Source organism: Panthera pardus, unplaced genomic scaffold, assembly GCF_024362965.1.
Source record: "Panthera pardus isolate Hobbes unplaced genomic scaffold, ASM2436296v1 HiC_scaffold_21, whole genome shotgun sequence".
NCBI classification, from domain to species: Eukaryota; Metazoa; Chordata; class Mammalia; order Carnivora; family Felidae; genus Panthera; species Panthera pardus.
Genome location: NW_026526777.1, coordinates 33,980,957 through 34,002,436, shown reverse-complemented (window position 1 = coordinate 34,002,436; position 21,480 = coordinate 33,980,957). Strand labels below are relative to the sequence as shown.

The following is a 21,480-nucleotide window of genomic DNA, read 5'->3' as shown; positions in this document are numbered from 1 at the left end:
CTGAAATCAGGAAGATATTTCCTTCCAACATAGTAAAAATAATCTTTTAAGTCTTAAACAAAGTAGCTGACCTATAGGAAATCCTTCATTTCATTTCATTTCAATGAATAAGGATTTTTCCTGCCTTTCAGTTGCTATGAAGTTTAGGTGCAGTTGCCAAATAAAAATGCCCAGTAAAGGGAAAAAGAAAAATTGTATGAAGTTGGAAGGGGTGGGGGTGGGGGAAGACATACGGGTCTTATTTGGAGATAGCAGATATTTCCCAGTTTAAATTGTGCTACGTAAAAAACAACAAACTAAACTGGTTGTAGTCCAGCAAGTGAAACATAGTCCTAGACCAGGAAGACACCCTGGGAGCAAACTGATCACTTTAAAAAAAAAAAAGAAAGAAACAGCAAAGTCGACCCAGAAAACACACATGTTAAAAAACAGAAGCCATAAGCCTTCCTCTTCACTGATACTAATTCGAGTGATGCTATAAGTCATATGAGCTACCTTTACAAGCTCCCCATATGCCAGGCACTATGCTAAGTGTTAAATGCATCCCACTTAAACGGTATGTAACCTTCCCAAGTTTACATACCTGTTTATACCTGTGAACTCTGCCAAATAATTTTAGAAAAACTAAATAGAACTAAAATGGCTGTAAATACGTCCTTCACCCTTTCACTACTCAAAATGTGAATGACTATAAATCACATAAATGTAAAGGATTGTTGTAAAATATAAGCAGGAAAGTACAAATCGGAATGACTCAAAACTAGAGGTTTTATTTTGGGAGAAATCTGTACCGAAAAACGAAATAATGTAGAATCAACGACTTCAGAATTATTGGCTTCATTTATATAAATGAATATTATTCTTTTATTCTTGACTTATAAGTGTAAATAAATGTACATAAAATTCTTTTAGTCTTGACTTACAAATGTAAAAAATTCTCATGCTTCAGTCTACTCTAAAAGTGGCTGCTATACATTTTTATACATAAAAATACTAAATGAGAAATTTGTATGTGATGTAGATAACGTGGAAAGACCCTATGAAGATGTACAAAATCACAACATAGGAATGATGTCATATCTCCATCATGTAAATAAATACAAGATGGAACAAAACATTAAATTTTTTTAATTATTTGTTTTCACTGATATTTCATGTCAAAAAAATTAAAACTAAAAAGATGGGAAAAAAAACCACATTTGTACCTTTAATACATGTCGGCATCTCAGGTTCCCAAGTATTTCTCCCACCACAGAACACTGGGTTGCTGCCATTAAGATAGAAACCTGGGAGGCATTCAAATAGAACCACTGCTTGGTAGGAATAGGTTTCTCTGACTCCTGATACCAGTCTTCCATTCACAAGTACTGGATGTTCACATCTGACCACTGAAAAGTACAGAAACTCTAGAATTAATGGAAAGCTGCTTTAACATAGGATTAGAAAAAATAGCGCCAAGTAGTAATTTCCTGCGGGAAGAAACATACAAGGAATGAAAGGCAAGGTGTTAATTAAAAGGAAAAAAAAATACCCAAGAAACCTTTATACATATGCACATTTTAATTCGAAGGAAATGGATTTAGAGAAATCTAATAACTTTTTTCCACCTAGAAAGACTGTCATTAGACTTTATTGACTTTCCTATATTTTTTTCCATTACTAACAATTTTTTTTTTTTACATTTATTTATTGTTTGAAAGACATAGAGAGACAGAGCACAAGTTGGGGAGGGGCAGAGAGAGAAGGAGACACAGAATCCGAAGCAGGCTCCAGGCTCAGAGCTGTCAGCACAGAGCCTGATGTGGGGCTCGAACTCATGAACTGTGAGATCATGACCTGAGCTGAAGTCGGACGCTCAACCAACTAAGCCACCCAGGCGCCCCTCCATTACTGACAATTTTTGAGAAAGGTCTGACCACCACATACAAATTTGAGGCAAGTTTTGATCTTCATCAATTCTAGGGATTTTTTAAAAGGTCATGCTGACACTGGCTGCAGTACCCTGCTTTTCTAGAAAGGTAGGAAAGACTTCTGAGAAGGTAATACTTGAGTTCAGATTTAAAAGTTGAAAAGCAAGTAGCCATGCAAAGATACGCAAAAAGAAAGTGCTCAGGTAGCAACAACATACACAAATGGGATGTTCAAGAAACAGAAAGGCCAGTGGAGTTAGGGCAGTGTTTTCCAAACATCTTGGCCTGCAAGCCAGAGATCGAAAGGCACATTTTACATCGTAAACCCGTATATAAGCACACAGGCCTGAAATACAGGTCAGCCTCATACCAGCGTGCTCTGCTGTTTTCCATTCTACTCCACCTCTTGGGAAGTAAACTACTGCTCATGACCTGATAGATTCATTTCAGAATCTATGAATTAATCTATTAATTAATCTTTTCGCCGTTGTGCGAAACTATTGTTAACTGCACTAATAATTTTCCTTATGTTATGCTGGCTAGACATAATTTACGTACAGCAAAGCTCGTCCTCTTAAGCGGACAGCTGTATGAGGTTTGACAGAGGCGAATAATCATGTAATTACCACAATAAAGACACAGAAAAGCTCCATTGCCCCCCAACATTTCCTCATGCCGCTTTGGAATCAACCCTTCCCACCCCCACAACCACCTTCACCAACGAGCCAAACACTGGTCTGTTGTCCATTCCTAAAGAGTCGCTTTTCCAGAATGTCATAAGGGGATCACGGCCTCTGAGTATGAGTTATTTCACTCAGCATCATGCATTTGAGAGTCATTCCTATTGCTGCATGGGTTAGAGCTCACTCCTTTCGATTGCTGAGTATAATTGCATTGTATGGACGTACCATGGTGGTTTGCCATTCACCAGCTAAAGGGCTAGTGGGTTGTCTCCAGGGCGGGACAATTACGACTAAGGCAGCTGAATATTCTCACACAGGTTTCTGTGTGAACATGTTTTCATTTACTTGGATTGATGAGTTGTATGGTAAGTATATGTTTAACTTTATGAAAAATGTAAAAATATATTCCAAGCGGTCATATACCACTTTGTATTCTTACTAGCAATGTGTGAAAATTCCAACTGTTCTACATCATTGCTGGTACATGGTATTGTTAGTTTTTTGTATTCAATTTCAGTTGTTTTATTAGGGGTGTTGAGTGGCATCTCTTTGTGGTTTTAAATTACATTTCTGTAATCACTAATTATATTGAGAAATGTTCATGTGCTTTTTTGTCTTCCATATATCATGTTTGTTGAAATAGGTCTACTCAAATATTTTATCCATTTTTTAAAAAAATTGGCTTGTTTTCTATGATTGAGCTTGGAGAATTCTTTATGTATCATAGGTAAAAGTTATTATTTGATATATGCTTTGCTAATATTTTTTTCCCAGTCTATTGCTAATTTTTTCCCCATTCCTTTAACAATTTTTTTGCAGACCAGAAGTCTCGAATTTGGAACATCCAAGTTTTTTTCTTTAAAGGATCACACTTTATGGGTGGTATTTAAGAAATTTTTGGCTAGGTCACAAGTATTTTGTATGTTCTCTTGCAAAAATCTTACGGTTTTAGGTTTTACATGTAATTCTATGATCCATTTTTTCCCAAAGTTTATTTTTAATTTTTTAATTTTAATTGCTCTTTTATTTTTTTAGCATGAGAATTACACATCACAGTTCAGCGTGTAGAATTCATTATGCAAAGAAATAGAAGTCATTTTTAGTTTTTTCCTTTTTTATATATTTTTTAATTTCTTTATTTAAATTCAAGTTAGTTAACATACAGTGCAGTATTGTGGTCAGAGGCAGCATGTAGTGATTCATCACACATAACACCCAGTGCTCATCCCCAAAAGTGCCCTCCTTAATGCCCATCACCCATTTAGTGCCTCCCCCACCACCCTCCCCTCCAGCAACCCTCAGTTTGTTTTCCGTATTTAAGAGGCTCTTATGGTTTGCCTCCCTCTCTGTTTTAATCTTATTTTTCCTTCCCTTTCCCTATGTTCATCTGTTTTGTTTCTTAAATTCCACACGTGAATGAAATCATATGGCATTTGTCTTTCTCAGTCTAACTTATTTCACTTCGCATAAAGTTTCTAGGTCCATTCATGTTGCAAGTGGCAAGTTCTCATCTCATCCTTTTTATAGCTGTGTAATATTCCTGTGTGTGTGTGTGTGTGTGTGTGTGTGTGTGTGTGTGTGCGCGCGCGCGCACATTACATCTTCTTTAGCCATTCATCTCTTGATGGATACTCAGGTTGCTTCTATAGCTTGACTCTTCTAAATAATGCTGCAATAAACACAGGAGTGCATATATCTTTTCAAATTAGTGTTTTCATTTTCCTCGGGTAAATACGCAGTAGTGGAATTATTGGATCTCTATGATTCATTTTGAATAAATGTTTGTCTATGGTTCTAACATCGATAAAGGTTCCCTTTTTTTGGCACATGGATATCCGATTGTGTTGTACCATATGTTGAAAATATCATCATTTTCCACTGAACTGTTTGTATACCTGTACACCTGAAGAAAATCCATTGGACATATTGGCAGGTATCTAATTCTGGATGTAGTACTCTATTCCATTGCTGTATATGGCTATCCTTTTACCTATACCACATTGTTTTGATTATATGCTTTAAGTGTACTTTATATTAAGTCTTAACGTCCGGTAGAGTGTATCTTCTAATTTTTTTCAAAATTATTTTCACTATTCTAGATATTTTGTCTTTCCACATAAATTTCCGAATCAGTTTAATTTATACAAAAGGTTCTGCTGGGATCACCTGGGGAGCTCAGTCAGTTGGGTGTCCAGCTTCGACTCAGGTCATGGTCTCATGGCTTGTGGGTTTGAGCCCCGCGAAAGACTCTGTGCTGAGAGCTCAGAGCCTGGAGTCTGTTTTGGATTCTGTCTCTCTCTCTCTCTGCCCCTCCCTCACTCATGCTCTGTCTCTCTGTCTCTCAAGAACAAATAACCATTAAAAAAAGGTTCTGCTAGGATTTTTGTTGGGATTGTGCTGAGTTTAGATAAATTAGAGAGGCTTGACTATTACATTGAATTCTCCAAACCATACCTAGTGTGTATCCCTTCATTGATTAAGGATTTCTTTAGTTTCCATTATTAGTGTTTAGTAGGTTTTAGCATTAATATCTTTCACATATATTGTTAGATTTATACTCAAGAATTTCATATTTTGGAACTACTGTAAATACTTCTTAAAATTTCAATTTCTTTTTTTTATGAATATAACTTATTGTCAAATTGGCTTGCATACCACACCCAGTGCTCATCCCAGCAAGAGCCCTCTCCTCAATACCCATCACCCATTCTCCCCTATCCCCCACCCCCCACCCCCATCCACCTCAGTTTGTTCTCTGTATTTAAGAGTCTCTTGTGGTTTGCCTCCATCCCTCTCTGTAACCATTTTTTTTCTCCCTTCCCTTCCCCCGTGGCCTTCTGCTAAGTTTCTCAAGATCCAAATATGAGTGAAAACATATGATATCTGTCCTTCTCTGACTGACGTATTTCACTTAGCATAATATCTTCCAGTTCCATCCACGTTGCTCAAATGGCATGATTTCATTCTTTCTCATTGCCAAGTAGCATTCCATTGTATATAGGAAACCACATCTTTTTAATCTATTCTTCTGTTGATGGGACAATAGGCTATTTCCATAATTTGGCCATTGTTAAGAGCATTGCTATAAACATTGAGGTACACGTGCCCCTATGCATCAGCACTCCTGTATCCCTTGGGTAAATTCCTAGTAGTGCTATTGCTGGGTCATTGGATAGATCTTTTTTTAAATTTTTTGAGGAACTTCCACACTGTTTTCCAGAGTGGCTGCACCAGTTTGTATTCCCACCAACAGTGCATGAGGAGTCCCGTTTCTCCACATCCTTGCCAGCATCTGTAGTCTCCTGATTTGTTCATTTTAGCCACTCTGGCCGGTGTGATGTGGTATCTCAATGTGGTTTTAATTTGTATTTCTCCGATGACAAGTGATGTTGAGCATCTTTTCATGTATCTCTTGGCCATCTGGATGTCCTCTTTGGAAAAGTGTCTATTCATGTCTTTCGCCCAATTCTTCACTGGGTTATTTGTTTTTCGGGTGTGGAGTTTGGAGAGTTCTTTACAGATTTTGGATACTAGCCCTTTACCCGATAGGTCATTTGCAAATATCTTTTCCCATTCTGTCGTTTGCCTTTTAGTTTTGTTAATTAAAATTTCAATTTTTAATGGCTTATTCCTAGTATATAGACATATAACTGTCTTCCATATGCTGATCTTATATTTTGAAACCTTGTTAAAACTTCAGTCATTGGAATATTGTATACAACCAAGTCGTAAGTGAATAGAGACTATATTTCTTACTTTCCAATGTGTATGTCTAATTCTTTCTCTTGCCTTGGTATAGTAGCTAAGACCTCTTGTACAACGCTGGGGAGTGGTGGGAGTGGATTTCCTTCTCTTGTTCCTGCTTGGGGGAAAATTAGTCTTAACATTAAGTATAATGTTAGCTCTGAGATTTTTGTTGATGGCTTTTATCAGAATGAAGTAGTTACTTCCTTTCTATTCCCACTTTGTTGAGAAATTTTATCCTGAAAAAGATGATGAATTCTGTGAAGTGCTTTTTTTTAAATATCTATTAAAAGTTTCACTTTTTTTAATTTATAGTCTCCTCATCTAGTATACTGATTAATCTTTGAATCTGAACGAATCTTGCATTTATGCGATAAATCTTACTTTGTTGTGATGTATTATTATTGTTATACATGGCAGGATTTGCTTTGTTACATTTTGTTGAGAAGTTTTGGTTCTATGGTCATTAAAGATATTGTTTGTAATTTTCTTGCAATGTTTTTGTCCAGTTTTGGCAACAGGGTAATGCTGTCCTCATGAAATGAGTTGAGACATATTCCTTTCTCTTATATGTCTTTAAATGTTTTTCATTATTGTTTTTATTTTTGATAGAGAAAGCATGTAGAAGGAGCAGGGAGAGAAGGACAGAGAGGGACAGAGAAGGAGACAGAGGGAGAGAGAGAGAATCCAAGGCAGGCTCCTCACTGTCAGCACAGAGCCTGACATCGGGCTCAAACTCAGGAACCATGAGATCATGACCCGAGCTGAAACCAAGAGTTGGATGCAACTGACTGAGCCACCCAGGTGTCCCTCTCCTCTTATATGTCTTGCAAAGCTTGCATGAAGGTACTATTATTTATTCCTGAAATGTTTGCTAGAATTCCCCAGGGAGGCCATGTGGGCCTGCAGTTCTCACTGTGGGAAGTTTTTTGGTTTTTTTTAATGTTTACTTATTTTTGAGGTGGGGGGGGGAAGAGCAAAAAGTGGGGAAGGGAGAGAGAGAGGAAGACACAGAATCAGAAGCAGGCTCCAGGCTGTGAGCTATCAGTACAGAGCCCGACCCGGGGCTCGAATTCACAAACCGCAAGATCATGACCTGAGACGAAGTCCCATGCTCAACTGACTGAGCCACCCAGGCGCCCCTTTAGGAAGGTTTTTAACTGTAAGTTCTATTTCTTTAATAGATATAAGACTATTCAGAGGTGCCTAGCTGGCTTAGTGGGTATGGCATGTGACTCTTGATCTCAGGGTTGTGAGTTCAAACCTCATATTAGGCATAGAACTTACTTAAAAAAGCAAAAGGAGGAGGAGGAAGAGGGGAAGGAGAAGAAAGAGACAATTATTCAGCTTATGTACATCTTTGAATAAGTTTGGGTTGGTATTTTGTGTCTTTGAAGGAATTTGTCAATTTCATACATATGTTGTCAAATTTATAAACACAAATTTGTTTGCATAATATTCCCCTATTATCCCTTAAACATCTGTAGGATATTTGGGTTTTTTTTTTAATTTTTGATGTTAATAATAAGTATCTTCTTTTTTTTCTTTCAGTCTGGCTATAACTTTATCTACTTTATTGGTTTTCCCCCCAAACCAGGTGCTGGTTTCAGTAATTTTCTCTTTTCAATTTCATCGATTTATTTCTAAAGATATTCTCTCTTTCTGTCTCCTTGTTTAGAGCTTAGTTTGTTCTTTTTTAGAAGCACAGGTTATTGAGACTTTTCTTTTTTTCTAACATTAACTATTTCATGTCATAAATTTTCCTCTAAGCAATGTTTTTGATATTGTGATATGCTGTATTTTCCTTTTTATCCAATTTATTCAATTCAAAACACTTTCTAAATTGCCTTATGAATTCTTCTTTGATTCATGGGTTGGTTAGCAGTATCTTGCATAATTTTCAAATATTTGAAGATTTCTAGGTTATTAACCTGTTTTGACTTCTACATTCATTCCACTGTAATCAGGTAATGTACTTGGAATCATATCAATTTTTTGAAATTTGTTAAAAATTATCTTGCTCATTTTAGAGAATGCTCCACGTGTGCTCGAAAACAGTAAATATTTTGCTATTATTCAGTGGTCCCTTTCTTCCAAGAGTCAAATCCTCTCCAGTGACCCCCTGCTTTTGATCGTTCTCCAGTGTCTTAATCATTGTTTTTTATTTTATTTATTTTAATTTTTTTTAACGTTTATTTATTTTTGAGACAGAGGGAGACAGAGCGTGAGTGGGGGAGGGGCAGAGAGAGAGGGAGACACAGAATCCAAAGCAGGCTCCAGGCTCGGAGCTGTCAGCACAGAGCCTGATGCGGGGCTCGAACCCACGGACCGTGAGATCATGACCTGAGCTGAAGTCGGCGCTCAACTGACTGAGCCACCCAGGCGATCCCGTTTTTTAAATATGTTTTGTACAGAGCTTATCAATCTTGGCTGTGAGAGGGTTAGATTTTATAATTTACTGTCTAGCCAGAACTCTCAGACATCTTGTAATATAAGAAAGGATTTCTTATTTTTAAGACAGTATATGTTGAAGTTTTGAGTTCTTTCAAGCAAAAAATTCCTAACTCATGCCATAAACGCAGTGGTTCACAATGTGTGAACTAGAATTCTGAGAACGTGTGAAATGGGGGGTGGGTAGCTCTGTAACTAAAACTGATTTGACTTTCTCTATATTAATCTACGTTGGGAGTCAATTTAACAGGAGGAGGAAGCACATGTGACTGTTTTGCTTACTTACAGATAAAACCATTTACAAACTGTTTCCAAACTTACAATTAACAAATGAAGAAGGAAATAAATGGAAACATCATTACCTTTACACTGAGGAGGGTCACTACTCCACTTGTTATTCCCAACACAAATAAGTTTGCTGTCTCCAACAAGTGAAAATTCGTCTGATCCTTGTGAAGGATTACAACTGTAAGTTATTAGTTCATTATATTCAAATATAGTTCTGTGGCTATTGCTGTATTTTCCGTTATTTATTTTTGCAGGCGGTTGACAGTAAATCTCTTAAAAAGGAAATACAAAGAGGCAAGACAGGGCCAAAGGAAAAGTGTCAAGATAGCATTGTAAAGTCCTATGAACTGCCTTCAGTAAATTCATTAACATGATTTCTACAAGCTGTTTATTTAGGCTTCTATGAGAAAATGGATTATTATCCCCAATTCAAGCCATATACAAATGAACTTTCAGAACAAAACTCTTTTTCTCAAATACCTCTATGAAAAACCTATTATTACTTTAGAAGGCCATGCTAAGTTTCGTTCTAGTCTCATTACTGAAAATGTAATGAGAAAAAATGCTTGTGATTAAAAATAAAATTCACTGCTATTTGAGAAATTCTTTATAAATATTTAAATATATCCATTTGCTAAATGGGTGATTCACAATAATGCCAAGATATTGTCTTTCTTTACATCCTTATGAATGTACAGTGAAATTTTCCAAGCTACAAATTGTGAGCTTTCACAACAGACTGAATCCAGATGTCCTTCTGTAAGCCAGATATTAAAGGGATTTGCAAAAATGTAAAAAAAGAAAGGCATTATTTTCAGCCTTTGTTTCAGAAAATTATTTTTCATAAAAATATGCTACATACATTAACATGTATTGAGCTTACTGTTCTTAAACAGGAATGAATATATAATTATTTTCCAAACTTCTCAGTTTTTCTTCCAATATAATGAATATCAATAAACACAGCCCACATAAAAAAAAAAAAATCTCTTTGGGATCTTTGACAATTTAAAAGCTTAAAGGGGATATGAGGTCAAAAAAGACTGAGGCTTGCTAGTCTAAATTCTAAACTGAAAATTTACTTACTTTTACATTGTGGGGGGTTATCACTCCAATACACGTCATTTCCACGAAGGTTACAAACTATAACTTGTTGCCCAACTAAGTAATAACTAAATGAGAAAAGAAAAACTTACTGTTTTCTCTATTAGTTAACAAGATGTGCATAATAATGAAAATTTCAATACTGTTGCGTTTCTGCACTACAGTAGTCTGAGGGAGAAGTTTCTTAAACAACGTTATACCGTGAAAGCGCTAACCATGTCTGCACTTAATGAAATAGAGTTTCCACAGGTGAATGCTCACTGACCAAAAGCCAGAAGATTTTGAAATAACTCTGTCGTACCTGTCAGTCTGGTCTCTCTGTCATCTCCAGCAACCACATTACACATCCATTTCTATGTCTGTGCTCACTCCCTTCTTCTCAGTAAAAGCAACCGAGTAGAGACATTAGGCCCTAGAGCTTGCCTGCCTGGATCTGAGTCCCAGTTCCATGACTCACTTTCTGTTTGAGCTCAGGCAAGTCCTTTAGTGTTTCTCTTGCTCAGATTCCTCATCTATGAAAAGGGGATAATAGTAAATATTCCATGGGATTGTTTTAAGGATTAGATGAGTTAGCATCTGGTACATAGTGAGTGCCGGGTAGTTTTCAGCCCCTTTAATATTTTTAGGCAAGAATATTTTTCTGGGAATAGCTCAGGAATACTACATAATGAAATTTTCTCTCATGATTTAAATTCACAGTACTCTCTTCTGCTCGACTTTTTTGTAACAATCATGAATAATTTTATTTATTTGCTACTTCTCATTAATTATTTTGCTTTGACACCTCTCTGTATACATTGTGTTTCTCAACAAGGCTATAACTTCTTGGAGAAAAGAATAGGTCTTAAACTTTCGGCATCCCTCAAACTGCCTAGCAGGCTCTCTCTCTAAAACTACTGACTGGACATTCCAGTATGTTTTCTTGATCAAGTGAAAAAAGTAGTCAGTGAAAATGTCTATACATGGATGCGGTTAGCCTTTTCTCTATATTAGAGTGTTTGGGGGAGAATTCCAGGAAAATGGCAGAGTGGGAAGGGCCAGGAACCTGTCTACCCAACTGGGCAACAACTGCAAGGGCAGAATCTGTCAAGGGTTACTACTGTGGAACTCTGGAGTCTGTTGATGGCTTGCAACTTCCCAGGAAAGACTTGGACAGGTAAACTCCATTAATTTCAGTCGATTTCATCTTAGCACAGTGTCAGGTACCCATCCCTGACCCCCAGCAGGCAGCTGTGCATATATTCCTGGAGCAGCTTGGAAGCAGTTTGGGGGATCAAGGGTGGACAAAAAGGGCCCCGTCCTCTGAATAGCAGGGATCTGTGCTCTTATCACTGAATTCTGGTTCTGGTCACAGAGATGTAGTCAATGAGGTGGGCAGCCATTGCTGTCACATCTACTCCTAACTCTTTTAAGCCCCTTCCTAATTGGCTGAAGTGACTTCCAGGGGATTTAAACAGCCAGTGCTCTTTGATCCTCATATCATTTTTCATTTTTCCCCTCTCAGGAGCCAGACATTAAAGATTATTCAGAAACATCTTAATATGTGAATAAAGTTAAAAAGTGAATGTGCATGGCCAAGGAAAGGCTGAGAAAAGACTGAGAAGGCCTTCAGTTTAAATTTCAGGCTGGTCTTCAACAGAGATATTGTACAACATTCAAAAACAAAACAAAACAAAAAAACATGAACAATAACATAAAACAACTGGCCCTGGGGAAAGGGAAGAATCTGGTTTACAGAGTGCCCACATTATTAGATTCAAATGTCCAGTAAGTATTCCACAAAAAAATCACAAGATATACAAAGAAACGGGAGAGTTTAGAACACTGAAAAGAAAAAAATAAATAAACGAAAACTGTTCCCCCAAAAGACCTGATGGCAGATTTACTAGACAAAGACTTCAAAATAACTATTTTTACATGCTCAAAAAACTAAGGAAGAACTGGAGAAAGTCAAGAAAATCATGCATGATCAAAATGGAGATGTCAATGGGGTGACAGAAACCCTAAAAAGAAATAAAAAATAAATTCTGGAACATTAAAATAACTGGGATATGAAAAATTCACTAGAGGAATTGAATGCAGATTTGAGCAGCAGGAGAAACTAGTGGACATGGAGACAGAACAATGGGAATTATTGAGTCTGAGGAAAAGAAAGAAAAAAGAGTGAAGAAAAGTGAGCAGAACATATGGGACCCGTGGGACACCATCAAGTGGACCAACATACATATTGTGGGAGTCCCAGAAGGAGAAGAGAGACAGACAGAGGCAGAGAGAACATCTGAATAAGTGATGGCTGACAACTTCCCAAATTGAATGAAAGACATGAATATATTGGGGGCGCCTGGGTGGCTCAGTCAGTTAAACCTCCGACTCTTGATTTTGGCTCAGGTCATGATCTCATGGTTCATGGGATCGAGCCCTATGTCGGGCTCTGGGCTGACAGCATGACGCCCTTGGGATTCTCTTTCTTATTGCCCCTCCCCTGTTCTAGCACACATATTCTCTCTCTCTCTGTCTCTCAAAATAAATAAATAAAATTAAAGAAAAAGAGACATAAATATAAACATCCAAGAAGCTCAAAAACCTCCAGGTAAAGTGAACTCAAAGAGTAACTAAGACACATAACACTCAAACTTTCAAAAGACAAAGACAAAGAGAGAATCTTCAAAAGAAGGATGACAGAAGTGAGTCATCATACAAGGGATCCTTAATAAGACTATCAGCAGATTTCTTATCAGAAGCTTTGGTGGCCAGAAGACAGTGGGACAATATACTCAAAAAGTGCTAGAAGAAAAAAAACTGTCAACCAAGAATCCTCTATCCAGCAAAGCTGTCTTTCAAAAGTGAAGGGGATGTTGGGAAGAGTACTGGGTATTGTATAGAAACCAATTTCACAATAAATTTCATATTAAAAAAAATAAAGGTTAAATGTGTATTTCTGAAAAAAAAAAAAGTAAAGGAGAAACTAAGATTTGATAGATACGCAAAAGCTGAAGGAGTTAGTGACCACTAGACATTCCCTGCAAGAAATAGATTCTCAAGGGAGTCCTGCAAGATGAAATGAAGGGATACTAGAAAGTATCTTTGAGCCATAAGGAGAGATAAATATCACACTAAAGGTAAATACATGGGAAATTATTACAGCTTGTATTATTGTAACAATGGCTTATAATTGCAATTTTTATTTTCTTTATAACTTAAGAGACTAGTGCATTTAAAAGAAAAAAAAGAAACAATCAGTGTGAAACATAGTATTACTGTGACTTTGTTTTTAACACCAAATCTTGTTTTCTACATAACTGAAAGGACTAATTTAGAAGAACTATTAGTTTATGTTATGGCACACATGATGTATAAAGATGTACTTTTGTGTAATTAACAACCAAATGGGGTGGGGATGGAGTTATAAAGGATAAAAGTTTTCGTATGTTATGAAGTTAAACTGGTATAAATTCAAATTAGAATGTTTTAACTTTAGGATGTTAAATGTAATCTCTATGGTAACCACAAAAAAACAGCCATAGGGTATAGACAAAAGGAAATGAGAAAGGAATAAGAACAGTTTACCAGAAAAAGTCAAATAAACAAAGAAGACAGTAATGCAGGAGATGAGGGCCAAAACAAGCTGTAAGGCATACTGAAAACAAATAGCACAATGACAGAACTAATTCCTCTCCTTATCAGTAATTACTTCAAATTTAAGTGGATTAAAACTCTCCAATCAAAAGACAGAGATTGGTAGAATAGATAAAAACACATGATCCCACCATGTGCTATGTATAAGAGACTCACTTGAGATCCAAGGATGAAAACAGGCTGAAAGTAAATGGACTAAATAAGATATTTCAGCAAATAGTAACCAAAAGAGAGTATGGTTGGCTATACTGATATCACACCAAGTAGACTTTAAATTAAAAAAGGTTACCAGAGACAAAGGATATTATATGTTACTAATTAATAAGGGTTCATGCAACAAGAAGATGTCACAATTGTAAACATTTATGCCACCTAATGCAGACTGTCAAAACATCTGAAGCAAAAACTGACAGAATTGGACAAAACAATACACATTTCTACATAATAGGCATTTCTACAACAGTAGTTGGAAGCCTCACTACCCCATTCACAATAATGGATAGAACAAGCAGACAATGTAAGTAAAGAAAGAAATAGAGGACTTTAAGAACACAACATTTCTGTACGTCCTCCTTCAAACTGAGAGTTGGCATTTTAAATAGGATATACTTGGTCAAGAATAAAGTCACCATGATTACTACATTTTTGATGCTTACAATAAACTTATTATTAGGTATAGTATTAGACAATTTTGCTTCACTTCAATATAAATTTCTTTGAATTAATTATGCATCTTTTCAGTCTCCATAAAAAGCCCAAGAGTTGTTTGGCTATAAGTGTGAGTTGTCACATACAAATTAATGAAATAAACTTTATGGGAACGCTTGCGAAACAAAACAAAAATGGAATTAGTGACATTCACCTGATTTTCTCTAAGGAGCAACTTACCCCTCATCACAATAAAAGTGAGCTTCGTGATCAAACGAAAAGGTTTTATTTGGGGCAACAACTTCACCATGTTGAAGTGCTAGCCAATCGCATTCTTTTTCTGAAATAAGATTGAAAAAAAACTTTAATGCCAATTTCAGAACAGATTTAAATCAAGGTCAAAATTCTGCACGACTCTCTGCAACTAACGCAATATTATCTTCTATACCTAGCTGTTATGCAAACTTAAAAATTCACATTCAACCAGGCAAACAATTATTGCCAAGAAAAAGATCCCCTGGAGATTTATCAAATTCTGGAAAAAATATTGCTATCTGAAACTAATTTTTCACATGAGAAAAATTGCGGTAGTGGAAACTGGACCCTAATATTTGTAAAAATCTCTAGAGAAAACAATATATATACATATACGTTGTTTTGTTTACTTACTCATACAAGCTTCTTGGAGAGGGAACCACGAGTGATTCTGCTCACAATAAGCCATGACAGGAAACACAGTAATGCGTCCTGGAAGACACTCATAATATATTTTCTCCCCAACCTCATAATATTTTTTAGGTTTACCCTTGAGCTTCATAGTTTCGAATTTTGGTGGTTCACCACAGGCATCTAGTGATAAGACAACGAGAATATGAAAATGAAGTATTTATCTCTTTCACCAGCCAAGGCTCTGGTCTGGCAGCAGGTAGGTAATAGAATACAAAAGGGAAAGATCTTTGCAAGATTTTAATGATTCTTCCATGCTTTCACCCACTTAGTGGGAGTATGTAAGATGTGTGCCTTGCTTGCGTTAAATAACCGCCTATTAGCTTTTGATTTGATGGGGAACAAGCTGAATTTACATTCAACAATAAAACTGAAAAGACAAAATTAATGTTCATGTTCTTAAAATATATACAGATAGGCAACCTTCCCCACTTTTATCTAAATTCATTTCAAAACTCGCTCTTCCTTGGGGCGCCTGGGTGGCTCAGTCGGTTAAGCAGCCGACTTCGGCTCAGGTCATGATCTCACAGTTTGTGAGTTCAAGCCCGGCGTCGGGCTCTGTGCTGACAGCTCAGAGCCTGGAGCCTGTTTCAGATTCTGTGCCTTCCTCTCTCTCTCTCTGACCCTCCCCCGTTCATGCTCTGTCTCTCTCTGTCTCAAAAATAAATAAACGTTAAAAAAAAGTTAAAAAAAGAAAAACCTCGCTCCTCCTCTAAGAAGCCTTCTACAGCATATAGCAAGCACTCTGCTCTGATTATTCTCCCATGATCTGAAACAAACTAATGATAACTTGTCACTTCAGGTTCAGTCTCTCTCAGAAGGAAAGGTCCTAGAGGTCAGGCAACTTATGTCTTCTTTTTCTAGTATACTCTGTACCCAGTGGATGCTTAAGAAATGGTATAGTAACAAGTGATTATTAAATAAGCATTACATATTTCATAGCTCAAAATAAATATGCATTAAAGGCTTTCAAAATATAAGGCTTCATTTCATGTTAGTGAACTGAGCTTTTCATAAGTGAAAAGATGTCACTTAAATATCAAAATTTACTACTCTGAATAGCCCTACATGGAAAAAAAAAGGTTGCGTTTTAGGGCATTATGTCAAATAAAAGTTCATCTTCCTCTACTGATCAGTGGATCACACATTCCTTCAGAAACTCCCTGAGGTAGCTGTCTGGGCTGTTTATCCAATATCCACTTACAGAAAAGCTACGATGTTGCTATGCTTTTAGAATTTTGAGGGGAGTGGAGGGGAGATTTTTCCCCCTAGAATAGTGTCATTTCTACTTCAGCAACTCCTCTTCCTTTTTAATTGACCATGAGCTTGAAAACCAAACAGATCTGTCAGAACAATTCTGTAAAACAACATGATGGAGACACATCCAGTAAAGTCCTAAAGGGCTAAAAGAACATGGAGGCCTCTCCTGTAAGGGTGAGGACCTCAGGACAAAGGAGATAGATCTACTTTGATCCCTGAGGAAACTTTTCTTTCTTACTCCTTGGATCTCCGTCTTACTTCAGATTAAGAGACTGGTCAAGAGAACTCTACTCAAGTGAAATATTACTCTCCTTTTACACCATATTCCTAAATCCTAAAATTGTATCTATAAACACTGGCCAACATTTCCTTTACATCATGTCCTCAAATCCACCTACTGGCAATATGTTTTGTTTTGTTTTGTTTTGTTTTGTTTTGTTTTGTTTTTAACATTTCCACTATGCTGACCAAGATAAGTGAGTGTTCCTCAATCAACTGTCCAAATTAGAACAAAAGCTAAAAGCAAACAAAAAATCATAGTAATTAAAAGCATTGTTTAAAAAAAGGACTAATATAGAGTTGTATTAATGACATTACATGCACTGAATACCCTGAGTCATTTTACAATAGGAAAAAAAACAAAGCTAAAAATGCTACATAATTCCATTGTAGATACAAATATATAACATCATTAGAAATCCTGGAACCACCAAGAAAAAGATTAAGTAACAGCATACCCCTGATTAAATTATACAAGTATTCCTGTTTTATGCATTCAATTTCAGTAACTATCTTGAAAGCAGATAAAGAAGATAGAATTCCAAATATGACTTTCATAGACCGTGATCTGTATGGAAAAAGAAATAATCAATTGGATTGTTTAACTTATTCAACTAAGTTGAAGTATTTCTTCCTCCTAACATGCACTATAAAAGACATGCTTTCAACAACATGCAGAGTTTATAATTTAGTTTCGCAACCAGTTGATTGATTACAAGCTTTATACCTCTTATAATCAGACTTCTTCTATTGCTCAGAATTTTTTTCCTATGGGGATTTTGAAACTAAATATTTCCAGCTCCAGAAAAAGAGTATCTTGGCTTAGTTTGTTCTAGATAGTTTACATGTAATTACTATTACCCGGCAATGGTATACTTTAATAATAGATGCCATTATATAATACCATAGGCAGTATACAGAAAATTCCCCAATGTTCCAAAGGAGTTTCAAGAAAGTGAAATAGTGCTCTACTATGGATCAAGACAACTGTTCACCTCTACACTTGCAAAAATCATGCAAGCACTCCCTAACCTTGCAACAATTAAAATAACTCCCAGACAGCGGCACCCACCCACAGCTCCACCCAAAACGCTACCTTCAGAAAATCATGGTCTCTGACCAAAACTGTAATCTCAGTGAAACCTGACCTACCCGCTACATCTCTTGCATCTACACAACCTAGTTTTCTTTGCTTCCTTAAAACACAGACTGTGGCATCTACCCCGTCAATTGTAATCTCACTTTCCACTCACTTCTGAGTCTATAAAAATCACTTAAATTATTCAAAGTCATTAGGTGGCTCTCTTCTTGGTAAATTCATCTTAACAGTTTCTTCCTGAGTGATGTCAGTTACCCTGTGTATAACATGTGTAGCCATTGATGACTCTTAGCTGTCTCCTGCCCAAAAAGCTCTCTCCTCGGTTTCCAGGATAGCAAACCACCCTGGTTTTCAGCTTGTCCTCTGGCTACCTTTCCTTCTCCGCCTCATTAGATAATGTGATGTTCCCGACGGGTTCCTGTAGGAGCTCTTGTTACTTCATTCTGTAGATCCTTCCGGGGGTGAGTGTGCATACTCTCATGACTTCATTAGCACTGAGAAGACCTGCCTCTCATCTCCTGGTCTGCCAGGGAGATCCTCGATCTCTAGCCAGGGAGCCTACTGCATATATTCAGTTGCCTCCCTGAAACTGTACCCCATCGGCTTAATGAGGTTGAAACTAGCAGAAAGCTTAATTTAAACCTTTTTTATTTTTTCTTCCAGAGAACTGTTTCTCCCTGATCAGCTACTGTTTCTTTTCAGACCCTACTAAAAAAACTCAGAAGCTTTTTCTGCAGCAGCCTGGATTCAAGGTCAATGGATGAACAAGCAAGGCCATACATTCCTTACCCGAGATAAGGAGTCCAAGACCCAATCCAGGTTATACTGGCTCTCAGAGCAGACCCATAGCCCCTTCTCCTTGTCCTAAGATAACTGCATGAAGCCGGGGGCTAAATTTTGCCTCCTTCTGATGCTAAGTATCCACCCCAAAGGGAACGTGGGATATATGCTTGCGGTCACTGAATGCACATGCTCTACCTCTCCTCATGATTAGTTGTAAGTTTCCCCACTGTTTTATCAATATGTATATAATCCCAACCCTATGATTATTAAAAAAAAAAAAAAAGCTTGTTCTTGCCTCCTTCAGAGAGGGGGCTTTGGGGCTTGTTCTCCCATCCCCTCCTTGGGTTGCCTCTCAAACTTTCCTCGCTGCACATCTGATAGCTTTGTGCTGGGCTTTGCTGCATATCAGGCAGATGAATTTGTCTTTGGTTCAATCCCCACGCGCTCCACTTGAAAAGTGTCAAGCTATCTCAAATAACATTATGAAGGCAGAGTGTGGCCTCTTGACTCTTCAGCCTCACGTATGCCCAGCAAACAAGATAGAGGGTTTTCACAACTGAAATTCCTGTTCCATCTCTCTAATTCTGCCTTTCCTTTGAGCTCAAATCACCACCCTGTCTTATCTACATTGCCACTAGCATTTCTGAATGCCATCAGCACTCCAGACCTCCCATGCATCATTTAACTTTTCGACCAGAGAGACTCCAAGTCCCTCCCGCCCACTCATCCGTCAGCTTCCGCTGAGATGCCACTTCTTATGGCTCTTGACATCTCTCATCGAAAAACTGGGTTAGGTATCCTCATGATGTCCCATTTACCTCTTCCAGAGAACACTTCAAAGTGTTAGTCTTTATTGTGCATACTCCCTATGAGACGGTCACCTTCTGAGGACCATGTGTGATTCATCACTGCACTTCCAATGCCTGGTGCCAGAGCTGAATGAGCACTGTCATCAATTCCATACGCTCTCAGATCAAAACTCAAATTCTTTTCTGCTCAGCTAACTTCTTCCGGAGATAGCAGCAAATTATAGTTTGTTTGTTTTTTTTCTCTGCTGTTTTATGCCTGTCTTCAAACTTTTTCCTTCGGTTTAATGACAACTATTTCCCCTTGTCAGAGTATTTAATTTCTTTCATGTCAATCTATCTATGCTTTCTTGTTTTATTATGAACGCTTTCTCCCTTATTGCTATTATTAGAAACAGTATTTTGACATTACAGAAGGTGAACTCCAAACACTGGGGATTTTATTTTCTCCCAAAGTACAGTAATGAAGGATTCCGTATCTTGTTTTCTCAAACAACAGTGGTGACATTAATAATTTTAGAAATTGCAAACATTCAACACTACTTGTGCAACCATTATTTTAAGAGCATTTTAACTAACAATCTTCATATGCATCCAATGAGTTGGGTTCCATCCACCCTCTCCCCACCCCACCCCATAAGATGAGCAAACTGAGGCAAGGGGACTAAGTAAATTACCCCCCAAAATATTCCAGCAGCGAGGCACCATGGTTCCACTACCAACACTTCTTCCCACCACATTCGTCTGGAACCCTCCCGCGCTTACACCAACAATCTACAATGTGGTCCTCAAGAAATGATCTTCTACCGAGTCTAGAGAAATTAAAGTAACTCTGGTTTAGATTTGCCATGTGCCAAGTCAAACAAAAGGGCTCGAGGTGCCCTCAAAGGACAGATGCTAACGTCATGCTGAATTTTAATGATGGTGATTGTTCATTCTTGACTATCCTGTTGCTTTCACAGTGATCTGCTCTGTGATCTAGTCCTCTGCCTTTCTCTCGCCTCTGTGTCCTCCTGCTGCCACACCGGGTAGCTCCACAGTCCATGGATGCCCTAAGCCATGTCACATCGCTAAGCCTCTGATCACAGCGTTCCCTCTGCTCTGAACACCCTTCCTACCTGCTCACCCGCAAGCCCTGTTCAACTCTCGTCTCCTTACACTGAATCCACTCAACTGTTCCTCCAGCAAGCGTTTTCCACTTCCCCGGGGAGGCAGGGCCCCTTCCCCCTCCCTTGCACCGTCCTTTGCACGGACCTCTCAAGTCACTATCACATGTTTTTGTGTTTAACAGTTCCCATGGCTGGCTCCATTCATCCATGCAGCCACAACACCAAGCACACCATGTCCCTCAGAGTAGCGAGGCAAAACAACATGGCACTCAAAGGACCACTGGTGTCAAACAGAACACCATGGGGAAGAATACGCTGTCAGGCATCTGACACTGAAACTAACCATCTTTAAGCTTTAAGCACTGGAGAAAGATCTGGCCATGTCATTCCTTCTGTTGCCTATCTCCCAGTATTCTGTAACCTAGCAACTGACCAGAAGGACTGTCCTCTGGGTATTACCATATGTAGAGTAAAGAAACTAAGAAACTAGCATGTAAGCACTTATAGATCTTGGCTTCTTTAATTAGAGAGAAAGAAAAGACCTAACAATATGACCCACAACAGGAGATAGTGGGTTTTATACAAAACAGCAGACCCTTTGGAGAAGAATGAGACTGGTCCCGAAACTGGACAAATGTTCCCTTCTTGCCATCTCGTGCAGCTGGCAACTAACTACCTCTGAGGTGGTGGGCTTCCGGGCACAACACTGTCTGCCTACACACCTTCTCCTGAGAGGATGAGAGGCATCAAAACTGAACCGTGTACGCCCTTCCCACTGTTTCCCTGCCCAACGTAATGAGGGCTCATTTGTATTTTTCCTAATTTCATACCTGTCCTGATTTTACCTTTAAAAAAAAATTTTTTTTTAATCTTTATTTTTGAGAGACAGAGTGCAAATAGGGGAGGGGCAGAGAGTCAGGGAGACACAGAATCTGAAGCAGGCTCCAGGCTCCG

At 37.9% G+C, this 21,480-nt stretch overlaps 1 protein-coding gene and 1 long non-coding RNA gene across 4 annotated transcripts in view; one reads left to right on the top strand and one right to left on the bottom strand.

Moving 5' to 3' along the window:
- The window catches only part of LOC128778835 (uncharacterized), a 56,172-nt gene extending 36,501 nt beyond the window's left edge, over positions 1–19,671 (top strand). Inside the window, exons 2-4 of the long non-coding RNA XR_008424613.1 lie at positions 9,077–9,256; positions 15,263–15,389; positions 18,492–19,671. This is a non-coding gene — a long non-coding RNA (uncharacterized LOC128778835). The remainder of the gene's footprint in view (positions 1–9,076; positions 9,257–15,262; positions 15,390–18,491) is intronic.
- LOC109255311 (membrane cofactor protein-like) overlaps positions 1–21,480 on the bottom strand; it is a 30,946-nt gene that overhangs the window by 8,153 nt on the left and 1,313 nt on the right. The window contains exons 1-7 of one of the 3 annotated variants that reach the window (XM_019429922.2): positions 18,084–18,230; positions 17,188–17,297; positions 15,134–15,313; positions 14,705–14,804; positions 10,163–10,248; positions 9,151–9,348; positions 1,206–1,388 (exon numbers count right to left, since the gene is read on the bottom strand). In XM_019429922.2, the coding sequence (XP_019285467.1) occupies positions 1,206–1,388; positions 9,151–9,348; positions 10,163–10,248; positions 14,705–14,804; positions 15,134–15,313; positions 17,188–17,297; positions 18,084–18,097 (871 nt within the window). In that variant the 5' untranslated portion in view covers positions 18,098–18,230. Of the gene's footprint in view, positions 1–1,205; positions 1,389–9,150; positions 9,349–10,162; positions 10,249–14,704; positions 14,805–15,133; positions 15,314–17,187; positions 17,298–18,083; positions 18,231–21,480 lie in introns of those variants that run through there. The other 2 variants (XM_019429940.2, XM_019429931.2) reach the window with 2 other exon arrangements.